We start from the raw sequence: 12,357 nt of genomic DNA, 5'->3' as shown, positions 1-12,357 counted from the left end.
TGCTGCAATACATAAGTATTGCAGCGTATTGTGCAAGCGATCTAATGATCACATGGTCAAGTCCCTTAGAGGGACTAAAAACAATTAAATACATTTTATAAAGTTTGGAACGATATACAAATAAAATATCAAAAGTTAAAAAAACGTTTCCCATTATTTTAATTTAAATAATGTATACAATGAAAAAAATATACAAAAGTGGTATTGCCGAGTCCGTAAGTCAGAACTGTTTAAATATAATGTAATTTAAACATAAAAAATAAACAAAAAGTAACAAAAAAAATCATAAAAACGCCAGAATTGCTGGTCTTTATGTTATATTGCCACCCCCAAAAATTAAAAGATAAATAATCAAAAAGCCGTACGTACCCCATAATGGTACCAATAAAAACTACAGTTCTTCCCACAAAATCAAAAAGTGCTCTTAGATTCATTAATTGGAAATAAAAAATGGAAAATTAATAAGCAAAAATGTCTGTGGCGGGAAGAGGTTAATGAAAATGATCAAATCAAGGAAATATAACTTGACAATTGTATGATATAACTCAGTGGCCTTGTTACTGCATGTCAATATTCTGTATTTCTATTCCATGCTATAAGCATTACTTAACATGAATATGCTGAATTGTAGCACAATTTAATCTAAAAAACCAGTACATTTATATTAAATAAACTGAAAAAATGTAACAAAAAGAAACCGAAAAATAAACATAGTACTATAAAAGACATTATATTTACACTTGTTCCTGTATTTGCTGCTTCTTCCTGCAACATATGAATGCAATTTGTAACCATTATCTTGATACAGAGAAATCCTTATTCTTTAATATTCCTATGTTCTTTGTAGATTTGTTGCTCTGATATCTCTCCAACGCTTGGTGCAGTCCGATCATGCAGCAGTACAGAGACACAGAGGGACAATCGTAGAGTGTCTTAGACAGCCAGACACATCAGTAAACAGGTGAGAGCACGGCTCGATTCACTAAGTTCCTCATTTCTGGTAGGAATTGGTCAAAGTGTTGCTCATATATTTACTATTGGATTTGTTTACTGCAGGAAGGCTCTGGACTTGTGTTTTGCACTTGTGAATGAAACAAATATCCGTCTCATGATGAAGGAACTTCAGAGGTTTCTCCAGTCCTGCTCCCCAGAGCTAAAGGAACAGTGTACATCAGGGATATTTCTTTGTGCTGAGAAGTAAGATCATGTACTGATAACGGAAAAATAACGGAAAAATCAGCATTGTTATCCAGAAGTCAGAGATATATTATTAAATAGTAATGTCCACACATATTCAACTGGACATGTGCATTGTTATAGTGTTTATATATATATATATATATATATATATATATATATATATAGTGTTTTTTATATATATATATATATATATATATATATATACTTTAGGTTTAGCATCACTTTAAGGCCTCATTCACACGAGCGTGGCGTTTTTGCGCACGCAACAACGCAGCGTTTTGCGTGCGCAAAAGCCACTTAACAGCTTTGTGGGGCAGCAGCATATGATGCGCGGCTGCGTGCTTTTCGCGCAGCCGCCATCATTATGACACTCCAATTGGATGTTTGTAAACAGAAAAGCACGTGGTGCTTTTCTGTTTTCATTCATCCTTTTGACAGCTGTTGCGCGAATCAAGCTGTTCGCACGGAAGTGCTTCCGTGCGACATGCGTGGTTTTCACTCACCCATTGACTTCAATGGGTGCGTGATTCGCGCAAAACGACCAAAGAACGGACATGTTGTGACTTTTTTTCAGCGGACTCATGTTGAGTAAAAATCACGGACATGTCTGCACGGCCCCATAGACTAATATAGGTCTGTGCAACGCGCGTGCAAATCACGCGCGTTGCACGGACGTTTTTCCCGTTCGTCTGAATAAAGCCTCAAGCACAGAATAATTCCTAAATATTGTGACTTCAGCTGACATTATTGAGAGATGATATGGCAGACCACATTTGTTCTGCAAGGTCGGCTACAGGGAAAACGTAATATTACATAGTGCCCATTTAAGTGGACAAGTCAGGTCCGTCAGAGTGAGAGCAGCTCTAAATGTTTTTGGTTAATAGAACGGGTCCGGAGTGAAGGAACACTAATAGGACATATGGACAGGGGCTGTACAACCCCTTAAAGTAATTTCATGATGGCCCCTGAAAAATGGACAACACCACTATTCTACAAAACAAGATCTCAAGATGTTGTGCATCATAATGCATATAGTCCGCACATAATTATCTCTCTGCCTCTCTTCTACAGTCTGAAAAAGAGTTTGCATCGCATAACTACATAGTTGTGTACACAGATATATCAAGTTGTTAAGAATTAGGGTATGTGCACACGATAACTGCATTTACGGCTGAAATTACGGAGCTGTTTTCAGGAGAAAACAGCTCCGTCATTTCAGACGTAATTGCTTGTCCTCGCATTTTGCGAGGCGTCTTTGATGGCCGTAATTTAGAGCTGTTCTTCATTAAATTCAATGAAAAACGGCTCAAATTACATCCAAAGAAGTGTCCTGCACTTCTTTGACGAGGCTGATATTTTACACGTCGTCGTTTGACAGCTGTCAAACGATGACGCGTAAATTACAGGTCGTCGGCACAATACGTCGGCAAACCCATTCAAATGAATGGGCAGATGTTTGCCGACGTATTGGAGCCGTATTTTCAGGCGTAAATCGAGGCATAATACGCCTCGTTTACGCCTGAAAATAGGTCGTGTGAACACAGCCTTAAGTCTGCATAGTGTGCCAGTACATATCCAAATTTCTGTGCTGAATCCTCCTATAAACAGGAGCTGTGCAATAAAGTCACACCACAAAATAATGAGTGTTCCATCACAAAAAAAAACCCTCCTGCGTCTGTGGCATATAATGCATCACTAGCAGTAAGAGAGCCATAGCTTTCTAGCACCATCAGAGACTTTTCACTGTTTAAGCCTATTAAGAGGATGCCATAGTTGCTAATGAAGGTCTACCTTAAATTTTCTATTCTCTCAGGTTTTCTCCATCCAAGCGTTGGCACATAGATACCATAATGGAGACACTGGTCACAGTGAGTAAACTGATTATCTATTTCTTTGCATATAAAATCAGCCACTTCAGTAATATACCATATGTATATTGTATTATTAAACAAGTTAAAATATACAAGGGCAAAATAAAATGTTGCTTACACATCTACGAACTTGGTGGGCATACAAGAGTTCAGTATGTAACTAAAGGAACAGGGAGAAACTATACAGTATTGCATGGAGTGTGAGTGATCACCTGTAACCCCCCTAATTCTTACTAAAGTCAGATGAGTCGGTTTTATGAGTGAATGGTTTGACTGCACCATTCTCTGAGAGCTGATAAATGTTGAGAAAACAAGCATTGTTGTTATTCTGCAACCGATACCTAAACCCAGGGGCTCGCAACAGCAAATATGCCGCATGAGAGTCTAGTCTATGGTACTGGAGGTCATCAAGAAGTTTGAAAATAACCATTGTGTCTGCAAGTTGCAATTTGAACAGGCCTGCCATATAAAGTCAACCCAAAGCCCCATGTGTAAGGCCACGTTCACATCTCGTTGTCGAACTACGTTTAGCTTGTTGGAAAAGCTCCCGGCACACATGCTAAACGTGTATACAAAGCTCTATTACCCTAATGGAGGCCAAAAGAGTGTCCTTTTGGCCTCCGTTGGGGTGGTATATGTCAGTACACCTTTAAGTATGGAATAGTGTAGTAGACAAAACGTATATGTTTTTTAATATAGTAGCCTATGGGTGACGTATGCCACTGTATGGCATTATATCCTAGTCATTTGTTTAACATATACGTCATGGGCTTTTTAATAGCTTTCCATAAAGTATATGTTAAACGGATACCATTATAGTCTATGGGTGATGGTTATGTTAAAAGCATACCTATTAGTGGCATCCATTACCCGTAGACTTTAATAGCATGTGTTTAACAGCTACGTCATGAACTCCTACGACCCCATTTTATGACGTATACGTTTAACGGATACCATTACAGTATAGTCTAGGGTGACGGATGCCACTGTTAGGGCATCCATTACAGCCTTTGTTTAACGTATACGTGAGGAGCTTTTCCCGGCACATAGATTATGTAGGCAAATTAACATGATATGAACTAGGCTTAAGCTATAGATTTATGAATTTCTTCATTGATCTGTTCAAACTACCCCTGCATCTAAGCTGGCATACCAAACTGTACAATTCATAATACATGCTAAGCTAACGCAATACTTGAACCCACACACTCTAATATGTATGTAAAATGACAAGCTACCACTCCTCATGGTCAAAACGGCACTGCTGAGAATTGGCATGACTGAAGCCAAGGCTTTCACCAGCTCAGATGACCATATACTGTATGTGAAATTTAGAACACAAGAACAGAAACTGGACAAGGCTCTTGAATTACAGACATTGTTAGAAGAGATGGGGGAAACAGAGGGAGTATTCTTCTACAACTGCGACTTCTACCCTAATGTAACCTGCGACCGCAGCTTGACTGCAAGATTAGGAGGGCATGGTATGACAGTTGTCATCCTGCTTCATTCTACAATCCAATTGTGTGCTACCTCTGACAGTACAAGGTGATTGATGAATGGTGCCTCAGACAAGATCACTAAACATATAAAGAAATACAGGCTTTGTTTAATCACATGTCAAGGAGGCAAAAATAATGACTCTTTATAACATACTTAAAGAGTCTCTGTCACCACATTATAAGTGGCCTATATTGTACATAATGTGATCGGCGCTGTAATGTAGATTACAGCAGTGTTTTTTATTTAGAAAAATGATCATTTTTGACGGCGTTATGACCTATTTTAGCTTTATGCTAATGACTTTCTTAATGGACAACTGGGCGTGTTTTACTATATGACCAAGTGGGCGTTGTGGAGAGGAGTGTATGACGCTGACCAATCAGCGACCAATCAGCGTTATACACTACTCTCCATTCATTTACACAGCACATAGTGATCTAGCTAGATCACTATGTGCAGTCACTTACTCACATATTAACGTTACTGAAGTGTCCTGAGAGTTAATACACATCACTACCAGCCAGGACGTGATGTCTATTCAGAATCCTGACACTTCGGTAACGTTTGTGTGAAATTTACAGCACAGCAAGCGTAATCTCATTTTAAATTACAGTTTACAGCGTAATCTCACGAGATTACGCTTGCTGTGCTGTCAATTTCACACAAACATTACCAAAGTGTCAGGATTCTGAATAGACATCACTTCCTGGCTGGTAGTGATGTGTATTAACTCTCAGGACACTTCAGTAACGTTAATATGTGAGTAAGTGACTGCACATAGTGATCTAGCTAGATCACTAGGTGCTGTGTAAATGAATGGAGAGAAGTGTATGACACGGATTGGTCACTGATTGGTCAGCGTCATACACTTCTCTCCACAACGCCCACTTGGTCATATAGTAAAACACCCCCAGTTGTCCATTAAGAAACTCATCAGCATAAAGCTAAAATAGGTCATAACTCCGTCAAAAATGATCGTTTTCTAAATAAAAAACACTGCTGTAATCTACATTACAGCGCCGATCACATCATGTACAATATAGGCCACTTATAATGTGGTGACAGAGCCTCTTTAAATGTTACCTAAACTTGTCTTGTACAAAAAACTGTTAGATTATCATTTAAAGACCATGCAATATAAAAATCCCCTGTAAGGGTGCAGTCATACGCGGCAGATTTTGTTGCAGAAATTTCATGAATGTCGCAGAAATTACTTTGCGGAATATGTTTGCACTATGTAAGCAACATAAATAAATTCTTAGTTATATTGATTTATTCCCTTCCTAGCTAATGGCAACTGTTAAGCCCCCATTTGAGTTGGCACCCAGATTTCTTAGACACCTAAATGGCAAATCTGTGGGCAATAACCGAGTAAAAATTAAAAAAAAAAAATTATAACGTAAGGTTTATTCTTCATGTTTTGCAGTCAAAGTAATGTCATGCACAGATAACTTGCATTTCCATATTGTTTCCTGGACGTAGCTATGAAATAAGTAGTACTCTCTACTGTTTTCCAGGCTGGGGAGAGTGTCCGCGATGATGCAGTTTCACACCTTATTCAGCTGATCAGTGGGTCCTCAGAACTGCACGGCTATATTGTTCAAAGACTCTACAAAGCAGTGAGAAGGGATATTGTACAGGTATCAGTAACAGCGTGACAAAAGGAATAGGAGATGTATAGTTGGTATAAAATAAAGAGGAGTGCACTGTGAAAACTGCCTGCGGGAGAGAACCAAGTCTATAATAAAGACACTGATAGCTAAGTAAATGATCAAATAACATGGATTACAGTGACGGGACTAAATCTGCCTCTCATGTGGTCAAAGATGTAACAATTTGTTCATTCTCCTAAACCAAAAGTAAAAGGTTCTAATAGCAAGATGTCCAAACATTATCGTGTTTATGTATGCTGCTTTCACTGTGAGCTGTGTACTTTGATCACTCTATATGTGTGCAGTTCATCCTGAGATTTGCATACACAAACATCACTATATACACAAATATAGCTACTGACCAAGCAACGATCACTGTGATCTGAATTTGAGACCCAATTTATAAGTCCGTGTAACCTCTAGTGTCCAGAAGTCCAGGTGTCCAGTCCAATGGGACAAGGTTGTTAAACACCACCTATTTTAGCCGGTGTTTGCAAACTGTTGATCAAAGTTTTTGCCGATGCCTGGCAGCTTGAGTAGAAGATAATAAATGGTTTGACCAGCGCTAAAAGCATATGGACATTGCATGGGTGAAGTGTGACAAGAACCAACGCCAGTCCTTCATACAAATGAATGTGAGAATTAAAGCGGTTATGTGGGGAGCAAAAAGTATTAGCAGTGTACTCACTGCAGTATGTGAGTACACTCACTAATATACATTCCGGTCCCCCGTAGCAGTAGTACAGCAATTGCATAGAGTACAGCAAGGCCGGTCACATGACAAAGAATCGTATCGTCATCAAAGAAAACTGTGCAACCAGATTTCCGGTCCCCCAGCAGCGCTATTAAAAATCTTCTAAAATCACATAATCATTGCGACAGGGGACCGTTAGGGCATGGCCAGACGTGGCGTGTTTCTGCCGACACTGTCCGTATCAATGCCGCACATATTCTGCGTTGCAGATTCTGTTGCGGCTTTGCCTAAAATGTGCATTAAATTGATGCGGACTAGCCGTTGCGTATTCAGGTGAAGAGTACTTCCCTTCTCTCTATCAGTGCAGGATAGAGAGAAGGGGCAGCCCTTTCCCTAGTAAAAGAAATTTATACTTACCCGGCCATTGTCTTGGTGACACGTCCCTCTTTCGCCATCCAGCCCGACCTCCCTGTATGACACGGCAGTCCATGTGACCGCTGCAGCCTGTGATTGGCTGCAGCCGTCACATGGACTGAAACGTCATCCCAGGAGGCCAGACTGGAGGAAGAAACAGGGAGTTCTCGGTAAGTATGAACTGCTATTTTTTTTATACGTTGATCTATATTGTGATCGGTAGTCACTGTCCAGGGTGCTGAAAGAGTTACTGCCGATCGTTTAACTCTTTCAGCACCCTGGACAGTGACTATCTCCTGACGTCGCCTAGCAGCGCTCCCGTAATTACGGGTGCACACACATGTAGTCACCCGTAATTACGGGAGCCCCATGGACTTCTATGGGCCTGCCCGTGCCGTAATTACGGCCCGTGATTACAGGCGTTTTTACGTTCGTGTGCATGGGGCCTTAATCTGGCTATAGACCCAAATACATAGGTCCAGCCAGAATGAAGAAATATCCTGTTAGAAAAAACCAATACGCAACGCAACACACATAACATCTGCAGATTTTATTGCAGAATTTTGAATCTCCATTGAAGTCAATGGAGAAATTCCGCAATAAGTCTGCAACAAGTCCGCTACACGTCCGCAACAGCCAGTGTATCCTGTGGACACCAAATTCCGCACCGCAGCCTATGGTCCACAGCGGAGTTTTCCCGCAACGTGTGCACAAACCTAACTGAAAAGGTGTGGAAACCAATGGAGAAAATGTCCGCTGCGGAATTCCAGAGCAATTCCGCCACGTCTGGCCATGCCGTTACCGTTCATTACATCTTAAATGTAAAACTATGAGTGGATGTTTGGAAGCAGATCTTTGGCATCAAAGTCTGGCAGTAAATACCGGGGTTTGATGCCAGCGTGCATGAGATGTATTGCATTAAAATGTGCTATTTACGAAATATTAGTAGTTATTCAGATAATGTCACATTTTCTATACAGCAACCATTAGTTCAGGTGGCAGCGTGGTGCATTGGGGAGTATGGGGATCTACTACTACTGGGAGCCTGTGAAGAAGAGGAAGCTATACAGGTGAGTTTTCTAAGGATTACATATCACACACATTAAAATACAACAGAGCCAACTACATGTAAATGCATTTCTTGAGATTTTATTTTTATGCATTTATTTTTGACTAGCCTATTTTGTCTGTATCATATTAATACAGTGGAAAGATCTAATATCTTATCTGCACATTTTTCTATAACCACTGGATCAGGATATCAGGATGTACTTCCTGTATACAGTTCACTGCATGGATGTATAGAACATTTGTTTATCCTCCATTAAGGCCCAGTGTCTGTCAATCCTCAGTGACATAGAGGCAGGGGTTGCTTCATGTTGATGGAAATGCCGAGACCCTCATTTTGAATTTTTTGAGAAGCAAGTAGAACATCAGAAGGCTAAAAATACTTGAAACCAATAGATAAGAAAATAAAGGACATTTTTTTTCCTGAAAATAGACAGAGGCGCAACCTGAAGCTCCGTCCTGGGCACCAATACAAAACCTGTAACAGGGTCCCCCACCTACCATGTGCCATTTATATTACTGGTGTACTCCTACATGGTAAAGGGCATTTGGGATGTCTGTTTTTTGGATGATTTTACACTGAAAAGGTAATTTAAAAAAAACAACAATTAAATAAAAAACAAATAAAAATAATATAAACTCAATGGATAGCTGAAATGCCACATGAATCATAAAAAGGTGTTAGGCCAGCAACATACATGCAGTTTTTGGTGCACAAGTGAATCCAAAAGGAAGGGTGATGCATAGCCTTTTTTTAGGTCTAATCCTGTGGGAAAAGAAACTTTGCCAAAACCTGCATCAAAACTGCATTTGTGTGTAGGCTGTAGGACACTTTTACACCACAGTATTTAGGTCAGTATTTTGGTGAGTATTTTGTTTCAGTATTTTTAAATCAAAACCAGGAGTGGGTCCAAAATATGGAAGAGGTGGAAATCTTTCCACTATACTTTTTCTCTGTGTAGGTTCCACTGCTATAAATACTGATGCAAAATACTGTAAAAGTGAGCACTAATCCATTAAAATAAATGTATAACTGATGTACAAAATTACTTGTACGATTCCAATGTGCTCAAATAACTTGTTAAATATCTCATTGTTCACACATACCGTGCAGTAAACTGACGGTCTAAAAGGGCGGAGAATGTGTGTTATACAGAATCTTAAGGTTGGGTTCCCACAGTGCAGATTTGCTGAAGATTTTGCATGCTTTTTTTTTTAAGCCAAAACCAGGAACGGAACCTAAACAGAAGAAATATATAAAGTAAGGCTTTATAGGTCTGCTCTCCTGGATCCATTTCTGGTTTTGGCTAAAGAAAACATGCAAAAACTGCAGCAAATCTGCGCTGTGGGAACCCAGCCTAAGGGCACATTCACACGTGGCGGAATTGCTGTGGAATTCCGCTGCGGACAGTCCGCAGTGGAATTCTCCTGCGGCCGTTTTTTTGCATTTGTTTCTATACATTTTTTGGAAAGTTAGTTCAGACGTTGCGGACCATAGGCTGTGGTGCAGAATTTTCCCTCCGCAGCATGCACTGCCTGTTGTGGAGAAGAAGCGGAATTTCACTGCGGATTACAGCCTTTCCAATGCAAAAACTGAAATCTGTGGCAAGTCCGCTGTGTTTTCTGCAACGTCTGAATTACCTGTCAAATATGCAAATGTTGATGCAGATTCGTTGCGTCAATGCCCCAAATCTGCACCAACATTTGCAGCGGAAAAACTCTGCCACGTCTGGCCGTGCCCTAACAGTGTTACAAGTTGCAGGATTGGGAATACCTGTTTGTCATGTCTGACATATGTCATTAACTTTTCAGGTCTGACCTATAAAAAAAGGTTTCACGTGTTTGATGGACAAAGAGCTACTTTCCTAATGCCAGGGCACACATGCCACCTGCAGGATATACTTATCCATAATTATAGCATGGAGTCTATATGTTCTCCCTGTGCTAAAAGAGGATCTGTCAGGTCTCCTATGCTGCCATAGCTGAGGGCAGCAGGACACACAGGCTTTGATTTCTGCTGGTTGCGTATGCCTGATGAAGGGGCATCTGTGCTCTGAAATCTTTTGCAATAAATTTTTTTAGGTTAGCTAATAAAGGTGCCTGTAAAACGTATGTCTTCTTCGACACAAAAGTATTTAGCATCACATTGTACCACGTTATTTTTCACTGTACATCCTGTTATATGAAAATGAGTTTTCCCCACTGTGGACCGGATCCAACAATGGTAAATATATTTTGTATACAGTACTGTGGTGAGGTGATACTTAAAGAAAATTCTTCATAGATATACAAGCTACAATAATCATTCATCTTGTACCTCTGTACATCGTGAGTTCCTATTCCCACTAACAATAGGGGACATTGACATTTTCGCATCCTTGTTTGCAAATTATTGCAATATTGAAAAGGGGCCGTTGTCTTTGCACGTCTTGCAATTGTAAGAGAGCGCCCAAAAATTTCTGGGTGCCAGCTTCTAATCCTAGCGGTGATTATTTTATCTTTTACCTTTGTGATATATATTCTCCTTGAGCCATCACAAAGTATTATAGGAAGTACATACAGTATTCCATAGGTCAATAGTAATATAATAAATACTTCCAGGTGACAGAGGATGATGTTCTTGATGTACTGGAAGGTGTCCTACAGTCCCACATTTCCCTGCCAAGTACGCGGGCATACACCCTTACAGCAATCATGAAACTTAGCACACGCTTCAAGGACACTGTCAAGTAAGTAGCTTATAAAATATTCTGCCGCAAAATCACCCTGTAAAGGTGTCATGGAAAGTGTGAATTGTCTGTTTTTGCTTTTTTTCCCCAGCCGCATCCGTCGAGTGGTGTCTATATATGGATGTTGTCATGATGTGGAGTTACAGCAGAGAGCAGTAGAATACAATGCACTATTCAAGAAATATGATCACATGAGGTATACATTGTTCTTTGCAGGTCATATAGGGACGTACTGTACCAAATACAGTTCTGAAAAATGCTTTGCGTAAAATTGTCTATCATAATAAAAAAGAAGGGCTTTCTGGCATATTATATCTGCATGTAAACAAAAAGAAACATTATAGTGATGAAACCTTTTTCAATAAGGGTGAAAACTAAGCCCAAAACACATAATTCCCCTACAGTATTAGTACTTTAGCCTTGCTTTACTTGCCAATGCAACAACTCAGGGGCGTAACTAGGAAAGACTGGGCCCCATAGCAAACTTTTGACTGGGGCCCCCCTCCCCTGGGTGTCACACAACCCCCCCCCCCCTTGTAGATAGTGCCTTTTTTACAGCCCCCCCCTTTAGATAACGCCATACAGCCCCCCCTCTGTAGATAGCGCCATACATCCCCCTGTAGAGTACGCCATACAGCCCCCCTGTAGATAACGCCATACAGCCCCCTGTAGATAACGCCATACATCCCCCCTGCAGAGAACGCCATACAGCCCCCCCTGTAGAGAACGCCATACAGCCCCCCTGTAGGGAACGCCATACAGCCCCCCCCTGTAGAGAACGCCATACAGCCCCCCCTGTAGAGAACGCCATACAGCCCCCCCCCTGTAGGGAACGCCATACAGCCCCCCCCTGTAGAGCACGCCATACAGCTCCCCCCTGTAGGGAACGCCATACAGCCACTCCCCCCTGTAGGGAACGCCATACAGCGTTCCCCCCCCCTGTAGGGAACGCCATACAGCGTCCCCCCTCCCAAAAAAATGCGACCTACAGTGTGTCCTAATAAAAGACATGTATCCCCTCTCCACAGGACAGGGGATACATGTGTGATCGCTGGCATTGATAGGGACTGAAAGTCCCCTGAACTTCTCCATGACTAACCTCTGACTTCCGGCGTATGCGCAGCTCAATCAAAATGAAAGGAGCGCTTGTCACGCATGCGCACAAGCGGGACCGGCGCTCCATTAATTTCTACGGAGCTGCCGACACAGACCCCGGAAGTCCGAGG

At 41.0% G+C, this 12,357-nt stretch overlaps 1 protein-coding gene across 1 annotated transcript in view; it reads left to right on the top strand.

Annotated features, from left to right (window-relative positions):
* The window catches only part of AP1G2 (adaptor related protein complex 1 subunit gamma 2), a 37,421-nt gene that overhangs the window by 15,926 nt on the left and 9,138 nt on the right, over positions 1 to 12,357 (top strand). Inside the window, exons 11-17 of the mRNA XM_075852757.1 lie at positions 848 to 961; positions 1,057 to 1,197; positions 3,014 to 3,068; positions 6,092 to 6,214; positions 8,315 to 8,404; positions 11,004 to 11,131; positions 11,223 to 11,327. Of these exons, the coding sequence (XP_075708872.1) occupies positions 848 to 961; positions 1,057 to 1,197; positions 3,014 to 3,068; positions 6,092 to 6,214; positions 8,315 to 8,404; positions 11,004 to 11,131; positions 11,223 to 11,327 (756 nt within the window). The remainder of the gene's footprint in view (positions 1 to 847; positions 962 to 1,056; positions 1,198 to 3,013; positions 3,069 to 6,091; positions 6,215 to 8,314; positions 8,405 to 11,003; positions 11,132 to 11,222; positions 11,328 to 12,357) is intronic.

Source organism: Rhinoderma darwinii, chromosome 1 (genome assembly GCF_050947455.1).
Source record: "Rhinoderma darwinii isolate aRhiDar2 chromosome 1, aRhiDar2.hap1, whole genome shotgun sequence".
In the NCBI taxonomy this organism is placed as follows: Eukaryota; Metazoa; Chordata; class Amphibia; order Anura; family Rhinodermatidae; genus Rhinoderma; species Rhinoderma darwinii.
The sequence above is the reverse complement of the archived record's forward strand: the minus strand, read 5'-3'. Positions and strand labels throughout refer to the sequence as shown.